Here is a 14,885-nt window from a genome sequence, read left to right as displayed (position 1 = left end):
TGAATAATTACAGTAGTTTTGTAATAAATTAAAGATTGTCTTGTTTACGTTTCAAGTATTGCTGCTGGTCATTTTTAAATTAACCCGTAATTCAAAGGGGGCTACAGACATATACATGCTCATGATCCATTTTGAAGAATACTTTTAATCTGATCATGACACTTGCGAACACTCTGGGGAAGTGGACAAGTCAGTGAGCTGGCTGTACTGTTCCTTACACAAGAATAAGCTTGAACCAGATGAATGAAGATAAAAAGGGTTTGGCGATGGAAAACAACTTGGTCAGGTTACACAATGAACAAAATTAGGTGTATTCTATCCAGCTTCAGGGAGAGCCATAAGATCAGGGTTGGGTTTGGGAGACCCCAGGGTTCAGTGTTGGAAACCCCAGGGTTCAGAATGTGATACTCCACTCCGACAGCAGTGCAGCCATTTTCTCCCCCGTGGCACCAGCGCAAAGGAAGGTAATGATAAACCCACCCCTGCCAGCCACTTCCAGCCCCATCCTGGAATCTGCACATCTCCTTCCCAATATCTCACCCCATTGACCCAGAGCCTTCACGCTCCCCAAGTATGCCCCCAAACCATGCATCTGTGTTTACACCGGCCTACCTTCTCATCCTGCCCCTGTCAGGCCTGTTGTGGTCATTCACTGACCCCCTCCCCCCACCTGGAGCTAGATTACTCCTGACCACAGACAACACCCCCAAACTCGCATTACACCCATCCCTGTATATGTTTGACCATATATCCCCCAGCCCTCGCAAATCCTGCTGCCCCTGCTACGCCCAACCCTTCATAACTGTCCTGCAACCTCACTCACAGCCTCCAGCTACAAGTCCTGTCGACTAACCCATTGACGCTCAGTCATGTGGTCAGGCCCCCCCCCCCCCACTGCCACACACACTGCCCCATTCAGTTTTCTACAGCCAGATGTGACAGACTGACTGTGACCCATCCCCTCAACCAACATGATCAGACAGTCCCGGGGCAAGACACACTGGGATGGATGCAAGGTGCCCGTCCAGCTCCCCAGCCACTTAACCTTAACCTCCCACTTGCTGCTAGAGAGCCAACATACTGACTGCGACTCAATCCCCCAACTGCGAAGGCACAGACCCCTGACCAAGAACACCCTGACCGTGACTGTGTGGGAGGGTACCCCCCTGAATAACGTGTTCCTCCGTGGACTTGGGTGAGGGTGACTCCCCTCAGACTTTGCGACCTGGCTCCTTGCTTGCTGCACTGGCAGTCTGTTCATTGCGTGAGCTGCTGGCATAGGGAGCAAGGATGAAATTGACCCAGCACCACTATGGTTCTGCAAGATGTCCACCCCCACCCCCCCAGACTGAGGACTGCTTGGGGCAAGGGCAGTTGCCTGATTTTGTGATGCTACAAATCGGCACCATGAGGCAAGGTGAGGCATGGCCACTGTGAGCATGTGAGCAAGGTACTAAATGAGCAAATGTTATGAGAGCAAGCGATCATCTCTGAGATGCAGCCTGGTCTAATCTGCAAGCTATACACAAAATGTCTCTGATGCAGTCTTTCCATGGAATACAGCATGCAATTTTGGTCCCCCTCCTACAGGAAGGACGTTGTGAAACTTGAAAGGGTTCAGAAAAAATGTACGAGGATGTTGCTAGGGTTGGAGGGGTTGAGTTATAGGGAGAGGCTGAATAGGCTGGGGCTGTTTTCCCTGGAGTGTCGGAGGCTGAGGGGTGACCTTTATAAAATCATGAGGGGTATGGATAGGATAAATAGACAAAGTCTCTTCCCTGGGGTGGGGGAGTCCAGAACTAGAGGGTATAGGTTTAGGATGAGAAAAGAGAGATTTAAAAGGGACTTAAGGGGCAACGTTTTCATACTAAGGGTGGTGCCTAAATGGAATGAGCTGCCAGAGGAAGCGGTGGAGGCTGGTATAATTACAATGTTTAAAAGGCATCTGGATGGGTATATGAATAGGAAGGGTTTAGAGGGATATAGGCCAAATGCTGGCAAATGTTGGATATGGTTGGGCATGGACAAGTTGGACTGAAGGATCTGTTTCCATGCTGTACATCTCTCTGACTCTACAGATCTATTTGTGAAAAGTTTGAAAGATAGAACTAGGTAATCTTTAGGTTGAGAAGGGGCCTCGAGGACTTTGCATTTCTGTCTTCCCCACATCTTCCTATTGCCCTTGTTGTTAAATTTCCACTCACAGAAACAGAAAATCGCATCAGGACTAGGCTATTCAGCTCACCATTCAACACAATCATGGGATGATTCTATATCTCAATGTCAGATTCCTGCTCTCTCCTCATGTACCTCGATGCCTTTAACTTCTAGAAATGTGTCTATTTCTTTCTTAAAAAGATTCAATAACTTCGCTTGCCCACCTTTCCGTGATAGAGACTGTCACAGGATGAACGCCCACTTGGTGAAGAGGTTTCTCCTCCTGTTTGTCTTTTCCACTACAGAATGCAGTTTCTCTCCATCTACCTTATAAAACCCCCAATTTTAAGCATCTCTTGTAAGATTATGTCTCAACCATCTAAACTGAAGGAAGTGCAGCCCAAGTTCACACAGCCTGTTGTCATTTAAGTCTGTGAGCTGTTGTGAATCTGATTTACACTTCTCCCAATTTAGGTCCAAAAATGAATTCTTCCTGCTTGCTGTGTGTGTGTCTCTCTCTCTCTCTCTGTCCCCGCTCTGTCTAGATTCTACACAATTTGAACAGCTCTGTCAATCCTCTCAATCTTCTCTTCAAGCAACACATTTTTGATCCCATAATGTCCTTATGCCAGCAGGTGACACTATGGGACTTGAGTACAAGCATTTTCATTTAGACTATGATGAACATCTGGATGTTGTGCCTATTAAGAGTCATGATGTGGAGATGCCGGTGTTGGACTGGGATGGACAAAGTCAAAACTCACACAACACCAGGTTATAGTCCAACAGGTTTATTTGGAAATACATGCTTTTGGAACGCTGCTCCTTCATTAGGTAGCAACGAAAGCTTGTACTTCCAAACAAACCTATTGCACAATAACCTAGTGTTGTATCATTTTTAACCTATTAAACGTGGAAGACTCAAGGCTAATTTTATAAATCCCCAGTCATTTTCAATCAAATATCACAATGATTAGTCAAGTTTACCATACCTAATCTACAATATTCACTTTTATATTACTTTCTTGCATCTCTCACTGTAAGATCTCTTGGATTTTGACACAGAGATACCGAAGGAATGCTGATATATTTCTAAATCAAGATGGTGAATGGCATGGAGGGAGTTCAGGGGTGGCGGTGTTCCCAGACCTTGAGATCATGGGCATTCCTTTTCCCAGTTTGCTTTCCATACATTCTCTTGCCAATGGGGTGTTCTCAAAGAATTGCTGCCCCTCATACAGGATTTTCCTCAAAGTCGGTTTCTTCTGTACCTATGCATTGACATCTATGTTGCATTTCTTGAGGACAACTTTCGGGGAGCCTTTGAAACACTTCCTTTGGCCTCTGCTCATTTGGGTGCCTTCCTTGAGTTGGGTGGTGATTTGCTTTGGGTGGTCGAAATTCAGGCAGTCTAAGCTCATGGCCAGCCCAGCGGAGTTGGTTTTGAATGATCATAGCCTCGATACTAGTAATTTTGGTTGCTTCAAGGACGCTGGTGTTAGTATGCCTGTCATCCCATCTGATGCAGATATTCCATCTCAAACAGCATTGATGGTACTTCTCAAAGGTCCTGAGGTGTACATAGCCCAGGTTTTGGAGCCAAATGGAAAAATCAGAAGGAAGACAGGATCTTAGTATCAGAACTGACTCTCACATCTGGAAGTGGCATCTACAGATCAGATGTGATGTTGAATCATAGCATCAATATCAGCCTTAATGAGGGCTAGCTTCCCAGGTAAGGCAAATGCTCCATGTTTGGGAGGATTTCTCCATTGACCTTAATGGAGGGTTGGACTGGAACTTGACTTGGTACAGATTGGTGCTGTACCACCTTTCAGTGAAGAATGATTCTAAAAGGAAAGAAATGTAACTTATAATTTGAAGGGTGTTTTGAAGCAAACATTCAAGTTGAGTGCTCCCAGACTGGAATTATATATAAATCACACAACACCAGGTTATAGTCGAACAGGTTTATTTGGAAGCACTAGCTTTTGCAGCGATGCTCCTTCATCATCACAGTGCTTCCAAATAAACCTGTTGGACTACAACCTGATGTGTTATTTTTAGCTTTGTACACCCCAGTCCAACACTGGCTCCTCCACATCACGAATAGCCAATTGTGACAGCTACCACCAATAATGATATATTGCATCAATGGTTGCCACTTAGGGCATTCATTGGCAATATTAGAGTTAATGCTGATGAACTTCTTTGGGAAATTTACATTATACTTGTATTCACAGTGAATCAATACCACTGTATTATATGGCACAGGGGACCATTTGCATCACTGTCTGCTGTTTTTTTTGAGCAATGCAGACCTTTGTTTTTCTCCATAGCTCAGCACATTTTCCCTTGTCAAGCAAGTATCCAGTACCCTTTTTGAAAATTATTATTGCATCCACGTGAATTGGCAATCACAACAGCTTGCTATCTAAGAAATATCTTCTTTCTGGTTATTCGACAAATCAATGAAAATCTGTGTCCTCTGTCGACCAACAATTGAAACAGCTTCTCCTTATTTACTTGTTTTGCCTTTCTATTAAAAAATGGAGTTACCCATCTTGGTAGGAAAGACAGAAATGTGGAGCCTTTCTTACATAGTGAGAGATTAGGAAGTATTCATGTCCAAAGAGACCTGGTTCATGAGTCACTGAAAGCTAGTACGTAGGTCCCACAAGTAGTTAGGAAGACAAACGCTCTCTTGGCCTTAATTATAAGTTATTTGAGTAAAGGAGTAAATATGTCTTATTGTAATTGGATATAATCTTGGCAAGATCACACTTTTAGCATTGTGGGCAGCCAGTGATAGGACCAGGGAGCACAGATAAGCAGTGTGGTTGGATGCTGCAACATTTAATTTCCCTTAGAAGATTACAGAACAGCTGACTGATGTTTATGTCATCCCTTTTTTTTTAAAATGGACTTTATAATTTCAAAAGGGAAGAAGCCATTTTTGTTGACATTGGAACATGGGCGTTGCTTCCCTTTACCTCGAGGTGCACCGTTTCATAATCATAGACTCCTGAAGTTTGTTTTGATGCCTCAGGGCATCAGTTATGAATCTTTCAGCAGTTTCATCTGACATTTGTTGTAGAAGATGGAATTTTACCCATAATTGGCCAAGTGTTAATTTTGGGGTGGAGCTGGAATCACGGAAGGGTTTCACTCTGTGAGCTTGAGTGGGCTATCCGATGTGATTCTCTGCTGCTCACCTCATTGTGAATGTGCCACACCACTCTGGTGATGTGTTCTAGCTATCGTGCAGTCACCAGTCGAGGATGTGTTCCTCACTGCCAGGACCTTACTGGATTCACATCACTGGAGCCATATTTAAATCCCACCTTTGTACCAGTTCAAACACTGCAAGCCAGGAATAGCTTGTTGCAGGTGCAGGGCTGAATCTTAACTTGTACTAATCCAAAGACCCAGGTAATGTTCTGGGTTCAAATCCTGCCATGGCAGATGGTGGAAATTGAATTCAATAAATTTCTGGAATCAGGAGTCTAATGATGACCATGAATCAGGAGAAAACCCATCTGGTTCACTAATGGAAGCTTCTGTCCTCACCTAGTCTGGCCAATATGTGACTCCAGACCTACAGCAATATGGTTGACACTTAAATGCTCTCAGGGCAATTAGGGATGGGTAATAAATGCTGGTGCAGCCAGTGATGACCACATCCCATAAATTAATAAAAATAAAGCTAGAGCTTCATGGACTGAGTCATGGGCTCCACTTCTCATGTTTCTTTTTGCTTTGCCTTCCCCGATAACCCCATTGGGTTTGATTTTCCCTGTTGTCCCAGCGAGCTCCTTTATGTAACTCTCCATATCTCTTCACTTTGCCTAATCACAGGCATGTGGCTGAGTCATAACAAACATCATTGCACACCGTCTCTCACTGAAGCCAAGGTGGTGGTGACCATCAATGACCCACCTTCCACAGTACTCCTTGGCCTCCCATGCTCTACGATCTGCCCCACGCTCTCCCCTTCATACATGGGGTTGTCTCCTTTCAATAACATTGTCCCCTCTGCATGAGAGCATGGTGCTTCCAATCCCCACAACTGACTACTCACCCACCAGGAATGACCATGGCCGAAACCCCTGACCAACATGAAAGGACAGCATCTACTGATGGCTGTCCAGACAGCTGACTGATATCTGCACTGTTCTGAAACTGATGTACCATTACTCCTCAATGGCAGACCATGGCCCACTCCCCAACTATAGTGACCTCCTGACTGTGACTATCTCAAGACCCTGGACTGTGATCAGACGTTGTCCTTGACTGACTGTGCTGGTGCCTCCTGACGGTCCTCCTGGACTCAACTGAGGACTACTCCACTTAGGTGTTCTGACATTGTCATTTGGTTGGAGCACATTTACTGTGTTGACCATGAAAGCTGCTGGCATATACTGCAGATGTGAGACTGGCATAGAACGGTGCAATATGGCAACATGCACACCCCTTGAGTGATCACTGCCGACAAAATGACAAGCTGCCTGGCTTTACTTCTGTGCTGAATGTTAAGGCGAGACAGAAGCACTGTGAGGAACATTCTGAATGAGGTGCTAAGGGCAAAAAGGGAGGCAAAGTAGAAATGCTGTGAGCATCCATGTAGGTGCAAAGTGAGTGTGCGCTAAGAGAGAAAGCCACAAGCCCTGAGATGCACTCTAATCCTATGCATCAGGTGGGTGCCCGTCCCTGTGTGCAAGGTGTCCTGGCAGCGCCATTGTGATCTAAGGTGTCAGTGAGTTCCAGAGTGCAGTAATGAAGTGGTGCACAATATTATAAGAGTCTGAGATGTGCCATGATGAAGTGGTGAAGCTGGCGCGTGTCCGATGCCAAACTCCATGAGCATGCTGTCAGATGTCGTCAAAACCTGGAGAAGGTGAAGACCTGGTGGAGCAAGTGGAGAGCTGGAGCTGCCAGGAACCTGCTCAGACTGCCATGTAAGGAACTATCACTGTCGAGCTTCTCCCCACTGTCTGGAAAAGTAGCAAACTGCACATAAACAAGGTAACGACATTAATGCATGCAAATAGGCCTCTTAGCACTTACTATTGAGATTCTCATCTTGCCATTAAAATGCAGCAAATTGGCCTTCTTTTTCTTGCATTGAGAATTCCATTTTTCTGAAATCGCCATTTTTGCCCACAGTGACTCACCATTGCCCACATTGTTCAGGAATTGGGAAGATCCCATCCAGAACTTGCTTTCTCCTTTCCTTAGTTCCGAAGTATTGGATTACTAATGGTCAGGAAGGAGGAAGCATGAGTTCTGCTGATTAGTGTGAGCAGTGGTGGGTCCAGGAGTCTTCTTGTTCATCTCATATTTGTGTGTGTGTTATACATCTTCGGGATAATTGCTTTGGACAAATGATTAAACCAAGTAACACATGAGAGGTGAAACATAAATCATTGACATCATTAGATCACTGTGGGATGCTGGTTTAATTACAGTACTTCAAATGACATTGATCCCTCTCACTCTCCACTGTGCTCAGTATCTCCTCGCACTCTAATTAAGTCATTAAAAAGCACCATCTCAACAAAACTATCCAAGAAAACTTGAGCTTACATAAAAATTATATTAGAGTTAAACCAAAACCTTTATAACTTTTCTTTTTAATGACTCTCAACAGTGAGACACCTATTTTGAAAGAGGACTCAATAATATGATCTATTCCTTAAACATTGAACATTTGTCATTCAGTGAACAAAGCGGTTTCGATCGTCTGTTCCGTCACATTTCTGAGGAGCTGGAGAACCGCAAACATGACCCAATTCATAGCCTGTAATGGAACAGAAAAGAACGTGACATTCTGACAGAAGAAAGCCAGTCTACTCCTGGTCCAAGCATCTGAGTCTATTATGACAACCTTCCTCTCCCATTTACCTTCCTGCTTAACAAATTGATGGGTCAAAGTGATAAATTTCTTATTCTTTATTTGACTTGCTTGCTTAGGTCACTGATCTAAAGCTGAGAATAGTTAAATCTTGCTCTTTTCAATGAATTTTTCTTTGCAATATAACAGATTAGGATAAAGTAATCCTTTACTTTCTAAGCATTCAGAACTGGCTTGAAAGTAGAAGACAGAGGATGGTGATAAGGGTGCTTTTTCGACTGGAGGCCCGTGACCAGCAGTGTGTCACACGGATTGGTGCTTGGTCCATTGCTTTTCATTATTTATACAAAATGACTTAGATGTGAACATAGGAGGTACGGTTAGTAGACACCAAAATTAGAGGCGTGGACAGCGAAGAAGGTTACCTCAGAGTACAACAGGATCTTGATTAGATGGGCCTATGGACTGAGGAGTGGCAGATGGAGTTTAATTTAGATAAATTTGAGGTGCTGCATTTTGGAAAGGCAAATCAGGGCAGAACTTATACTCTTAATGGTAAGGTCCTGAGGAGTGTTGCTTAATAAAGAGGCCTTGGAGTGCAGGTTCATAGCTCCTTGAAAGTGGAGTCGCAGGATAGTGAAGACGGTATTTGGTATGCTTTCTTTTACTGGTCAGAGCATTGAGTATAGGAGTTGGAAGGCCATGTTGTGGCTGTACAGGACATGAGTTAGGCCGCTTTTGGAATATTGTGTACAATTCTGGTCTCTTTGCTAAAGGAAAAATGTTGTGAAACTTGAAAGGGTTCAGAAAAAATTTACAAGGATGTTGCCAAGTTTGGAGGGTTGAGCTATAGAGAGAGGCTGAATGGGCTGGGGTTACTTTACCTGGAGCGTCAGAGGCTGAGGGGTAACCTCATAGTGGTTTATAAAATCATGAAGGGCACAGACAGGGTAAACAGACAAGGTCTTTTCCCCAGGTTAGGGGAGTCCAAATCTAAAGGGCACAGGTTTAAGATGAGAGGGGAAAGATTTAAAAGGGAACCTAAGGGGAAACATTTTCATGCAGAGGATGGTGCGTGTATGGAATGAGCTGCCAGAAAAAGTGGTGGAGGCTGGTACAATTACAACATTTAAAAGGCATCTGGATGGGTATATGAATAGGAAGAATTCAGAGGGATATGGACTAAATGGTGGCAAATGGGACTAGATTAATTTAGGATATTTGGTAGGCATGGACAAGTTGGACCAAAAGGTGTTTTCTGTATTATACATCTCTATGAATCCATGACTCTATTCCCATTTTTGGTGGGGTATGTTCTTCCAGTTTATAACCTTGTCCATGTTCTGCACTATTCGAAAACAGACTGCAACTTTCCAGGAGGAGGCCATTCGGCAAAGAAGAAGCAGCAGTCTTCCATTGTAAGTAAGGGTGAGAGAGGGTGCTCGCTCTTCAACCTTTTATGTTTACGAGTTCAACCATGCACTTCTCAGCCACTGCTGTGCGTAGCTAAGGGACCCGTAGTTGCAGCAGTGGCCAACTAAACAGAGAAGGCCTCATAGCCTGTCTGGATCGTTTGACCACCAGTGGAGACTGGCTCTCAGCAGCTGCTCAATTCCTACACCCCAGCATTCACTTTCCAACAAACTCAATCAATAAATAGGACTCATAATTAACATCGATACGCTTCAACACAGCCTCAGATTTAGCACTGCTGCAAGCCACCTGTCATGATAGGCCCATCACCCAAATAAACCATACACTGACCTGCTTCCCTCTTCTTTGATGGAAAAAGTGATACACATTCAGGAGATGATGGGAGGGGGACAGGAATGTTACGAAGGAGAGACAATAGTGGACTGTATAAGAAGGAACATCAATGAACTGAAGCTGTTAGCATTGCTGGATACAGACATAAACATTTGGAAGAGGAATAGGCCACTCAGCTCCTTAGGCCTGTTCTGTCATTCAATCAGATCATGGATGAGCTGATTAATCCACATTCCCACCCACCCCGTTAACAGCTCACCCTTTTGGTGACCAAATCTATCCACCTACCTCTGCCTTAAAAATATTCAAGGATTTTGCTTTCATCACCTTTTGACTCTTGACCCTCTGTGAGGAAAAAAATTATCTTTGTCCCTGCCTTAAATGGGCGCTCTCTTATTTTGAAACAGAGAACCCCAGTCTCACATCCTCTTACAAAAGGAATCTGTTGAAGGTGATGATATCCTCAGAGTTATACAAACCCATTCTCTACAACTTCTCCTTTATCTCTAATCCTTCTCAGGTTTACGCGTTGCAGGTAGTATAAGTATGCACTTCCTAATTTTTTTCTGACCCATCACCATGACCAACATTCGCCCCATTTCATTTGAATTACCCAAGAACTGCAACCCGAGTAGGAAGAGCAAGAGAGGAGCAAGGTAAAAACAGACTGTCACTTAATTTCAGAATAGTAGTCACTGATTCAGAGACTAATATTGCAGGTAGTTTAAGAGGCTTGTATAGAGGTGAGATCTACACTAAGTAATATTTTGTATACAAAAATGGAGGAATGAGGCTGGGGATGGGGGAAAGATAGCACAGATACCAGCTCACTGGTGGGTGAGTTTACATATTAGAGGATTCAGGTGATTGTGTCAAAGAACCAGGCTACAGAGATTGATGGGTATATACACTGAAAAGTCTATCAGAAAAACTGGTTTGAAGATAAATGAGCATGGAAAGGTCTAAGCACAAATATGGCTTTTTTTGGGCTGTATACAGATCTTGGAACCCTTCCTTTTCGATGTGAAAATGGCAGCCACCTCCAACAACAGGCCTGTGGAGTCAACCAGGATGTCTCAGCTTCCATTACAGCCCAATGTCTGCGTGCTGCCATGAAATCTAAGATTGCTTTTGTGGAAATTCGAACTTCTGCCATCGTGGTTCAGTGTGCAAAGGGGGGCTTCTTGGGCATAGCAGCATTTCTGCAATTTCCTCTCCATAGATCTGCTTTTGAAGTCCTTCTGTGAATATAGTCTCCAGCTTGACAGCCCTTCCCCATCTCCACTTTACAGCAACTTGTGCTGCCCTGCGCATTTCACCAGCCATGATCAATGCCAGTGGGAAGTTCCAAAGGCCACTGCCCTTGTCTGAAAGTAACTATCTGTAGCCAAGCCAACAACATGACCGTAGGAAGACTTCAGCTGGGCCACTGCTCTTGAGTTTTTTTGAACAAGTCTAGAAAAACATATATAATGTGTAAATTGCAGCAACAGCTAGAATAAATAAATACAGTAACAGGCCTGTAAGTAAGATGATGATTTCTTTAAATAGTGTTGGTAATGGGTTCTTCAAGTGTAAAAGGCATATTCAGGTGTAGGAGGTTAAGAGAGAGAGTAAGCTGGAGCGTTGAGCTCTAAGATAGTAGTGCTGCTGTTAAGTCAGCATTGCACACTAATTTGCATCATGATCTGCCCACTCTGTATATTTCTAGCAGACATTAGGCGTGCATTTATCAATCCATTTTACAAATATGGTGTCTGGCATGTTCTTTGACAGAAGTACACAATGGATGCCATTTTGATGCCTTAAACAATGTTGTAGTGTTCAAAGAATCAATGCAATTGAGCACACTGTTGGTGCAATTAATGTGTGAGAACACAAGTCTTCTGCCCATGAAACTGCTGCCATAATTCTAGATGCCTGATCAATGCTGTTCCTTGAGGACTGGGTTTTTCTGTTGGTGTTTAACACCATGTTCAGAATCTAATCTCTTTTATGTTGGGATGGGTTTGGGTAAAGTTATTGTTCACACTCTTCCAGTATATAATTTCCCCTTGCAAACCAAGAAGTTCTGTTGTGGTTTCAATGGGAAAAGAAAGTATAATCAAAAACCTGAAATTCCTTAGAATTTCCTGAGTTCATACTTTTATGTACACAGTGCAATCAAGTGAGTGAAGGATAGCTACCTGTCTGTTGCTGTTCTTCCACGAGAACTGAATCCTCCTTTTAAAAAGAGACTGCTCCATCAGTGTTTCTTGTCTGAAATGCTTGATCTAGACCAGGTAAGAAACTAAATTCTACCTTTGTCTCCTTCTCATCAGAGAAATTAAAATTGTACTCCTGTGTGATGAAGTAAGAATTCAATAGAAACAAGTGAGAGAAAGGAAAAATTTCAAACAATACTATTTTGTAAATTGTTCACAGAATCTAGGCAGTGCCATCAAATTCAGTATTCATTGCCAGTTACTATCTAATATGAGAAAGGCTTTCTTCTTCTTGTGACCACCTCAGTCTTACTAAGTCACTTTCAAGGACGTGTACAATGCTGGTAAATGATATAGCTGTTTGATCTGTCTCAAACATTAGAAAAATGTATTGTGCAATTCAGTGCCTATTCCACTCTTTAAATAATTGTTCCATCAAATGACAACTTTTTTTATAAACTAAAATACTCCAAGCCATTTTATAGCGGTGTTAGCAAACAAAATTTGCCTCAAAACCACATTAAAGAATTATTAGCACAGCCCACAGAGGCAATGTAAGATACAAAGAAAACAATGACTTTGATTTATGTAGTGCTTTTCATAACCACTTGAGTTCTCAAAGTACTTTATAGCCAGTTAAGTACTTTTGAAATGTAATCACTGCTGTAGTGCAGGAAATGCAGCAGTCAATTTATGTACAGCAAGCTCCCAGGAACAACAATGTGATAATGATCAGGTAATCTACTTTTATCAACGGTGAATGGGAATAAACGTGAACCAAACAGGGAGAAACCACTTGACTAAAAGCAAAACACAGTGCATGAAACAAACACAGAGAATGCTGGAGAAACTCAGCAATATCTGTGGACACAGAAACATGGAATTAACATTTTAAGAGCGGTATGACTCTTCTTCAGTTCTGATCAGATTCTGTTTCCCTCCACATAAATGCTGCCAGACCTGCTGAGTTTCTCCAGTGTTCTTTGTGCGTGAAGGGAGAAATTCCTTGCTTGCTTCTTCAAAGTAGTTATGTGGAATCTTGATGTGGCAAACAGAGCTCAGTTTAATGTCTCATTCAAAAGACATCATCTCCAGCACTCCCTCACTGGAGTGTCAGCTTTGATTTTTGTGTGAAAGTTTGGCAGTGAGATTTAGATTAGATTACTTACAGTGTGGAAACAGGCCCTTCAGCCCAACAAATCCACACCGACCCGCCGAAGCGCACCCACCCAGATCCATTCCCTTACATTTACCCCTGCACCTAACACTACGGGCAATTTAGCATGGCCAATTCACCTAACCTGCACATTTTTTGGACTGTGGGAGGAAACCCACACAGACACAGGGAGAATGTGCAAACTCCACACAGGGAGTTGCCTGAGGCGGGAATTGAACCCTGGTCTCTGGCACTGTGAGGCAGCAGTGCTAACCACTGTGCCACCGTGCTGCCCACCAAGAACTTGTCAATACGTGTAGTACCTCCTTTCACAAACACATCAATTATTTTTCAGAATTTGACCAATTTCATTTAAGAGTCCTTTGTCCTCACAGAGGATTTTCGAGGTTCCTACTCTTGTCTGTAATCAACCTGGAAATCTGTCTCAACCAAAAGCTTTGTGTTTCTTCTTTGTTTAAACTAAAAGCAAGTGGTGGTTTTCATTGACCAGGATTGGCAATCTTTTGAATCAGCAGGCACCTAAACTGGAATGGCACAGTGCTCCACTTGTTCAGTCCTTCATTAGTGCATAATGCCATGGAAGACTGCTTAAGTCTCAAGGCTTCTTGAGTTCACTGTTTCCCAGATATCCCAATTCCCTATGCACCGTCCCCCACCCCGCCACCCCCACCCAGCATATCTGCTGGGCAGCAAGGACTTCCTATGGCCTGGTGAGGGTCGTGTAGACTGGTTGGTCCCAGTTAGTTGGACTGTGGGATGGAGGAATGGACAGAGTATTCAGGAGGGGTGAAGCATAAGAGTGACGAGATGAATGGAAATATGGATACTGGTAGATGCTGGAAGGGTATCCAGAGTAAGGATTGTAGTAATTGGGACCTTGGACATCTGTATAGTCACACTGTGAGCCAGAAAAGGCGACTGCTGTGTCACTGGCAGGTGTGCATCCCTGGTTGCTGGAGGAGTTATAGTCGGTTTGTGGTGAAGAGCCATGCTGTTGGTCATTGTAGTGGCTTGGGCTGAGCTGTGTGGTCTTAATGTGCGGCCTTTGCTGACTTGGTTCACTGGAGACCGATGACGAAGGTGAAGAGGACGAGACACTCTTATGGTTCCAGACGACTTGGGCAGGGCTGCTGCTGGTTATATCGGTTGCACTGCCGGAGCCTGCCGCGTTCGGCTGTGATCAGAAGACAGAGGCACTGCCTCTGAACCTCCAACTTTCTGACTCAAGAGGTAAAATTGCAGCTAACTGGGCTATGGCTGATATGGTATTGACCACACACTGAGGACTCCTTCATCATATTGGCATTGAATAGGAGCACTGTGTTGGCAGGTTCAAATAAACTTCTATTGCTATTGAGGCCTTACCTTCTTCAGTTCTTGAACAATGTCCTTCAGTTTGTCTTTTGTCTCCTCACTGATCTCAATCTGTGACTGAATCACCCACTTTCCACCACAGAATCGAACTGGCACAGAGAAGATGATGCCTGATGGAATGTCAAAATCACCTGGAGCACAGGATCAGAAAATGCTGCATCTTATTAAATATTTCAGTGCCTGCCTTTGTAACAATTGATTGTGATGGAGTCATAGAAGTTTTCAGAAACCTGGGGAAGGGATGGAGGTTAATTTCCTCTCATGGTGTGCTGTTTCACATATCTGTACTGAACTTTTCACATCCTCAGGGCATTTTGAAAGTTTTCAGCAAACAAAACTCTTTTTAAAAGTC

The 14,885-nt window shown here is 43.6% G+C and overlaps 1 protein-coding gene across 3 annotated transcripts in view; it reads right to left on the bottom strand.

Moving 5' to 3' along the window:
- Nucleotides 1-7,606: 7,606 nt before the first annotated feature.
- Nucleotides 7,607-14,885, bottom strand: part of mdh1b (malate dehydrogenase 1B, NAD (soluble)) — a 44,066-nt gene continuing 36,787 nt past the window's right edge. For all 3 annotated transcript variants that reach the window (XM_072578556.1, XM_072578558.1, XM_072578557.1), the window contains 3 exons: nucleotides 14,525-14,664; nucleotides 11,965-12,118; nucleotides 7,607-7,957 (listed from right to left, as the gene is read on the bottom strand). In XM_072578556.1, coding sequence (XP_072434657.1) covers nucleotides 12,005-12,118; nucleotides 14,525-14,664 — 254 coding nt within the window. In that variant the 3' untranslated portion in view covers nucleotides 7,607-7,957; nucleotides 11,965-12,004. The remainder of the gene's footprint in view (nucleotides 7,958-11,964; nucleotides 12,119-14,524; nucleotides 14,665-14,885) is intronic.

The sequence above is a fragment of the Chiloscyllium punctatum genome, chromosome 10 (genome assembly GCF_047496795.1).
Source record: "Chiloscyllium punctatum isolate Juve2018m chromosome 10, sChiPun1.3, whole genome shotgun sequence".
Lineage (NCBI taxonomy): Eukaryota > Metazoa > Chordata > Chondrichthyes > Orectolobiformes > Hemiscylliidae > Chiloscyllium > Chiloscyllium punctatum.
This window is presented reverse-complemented; position numbering and strand designations above follow the sequence as displayed.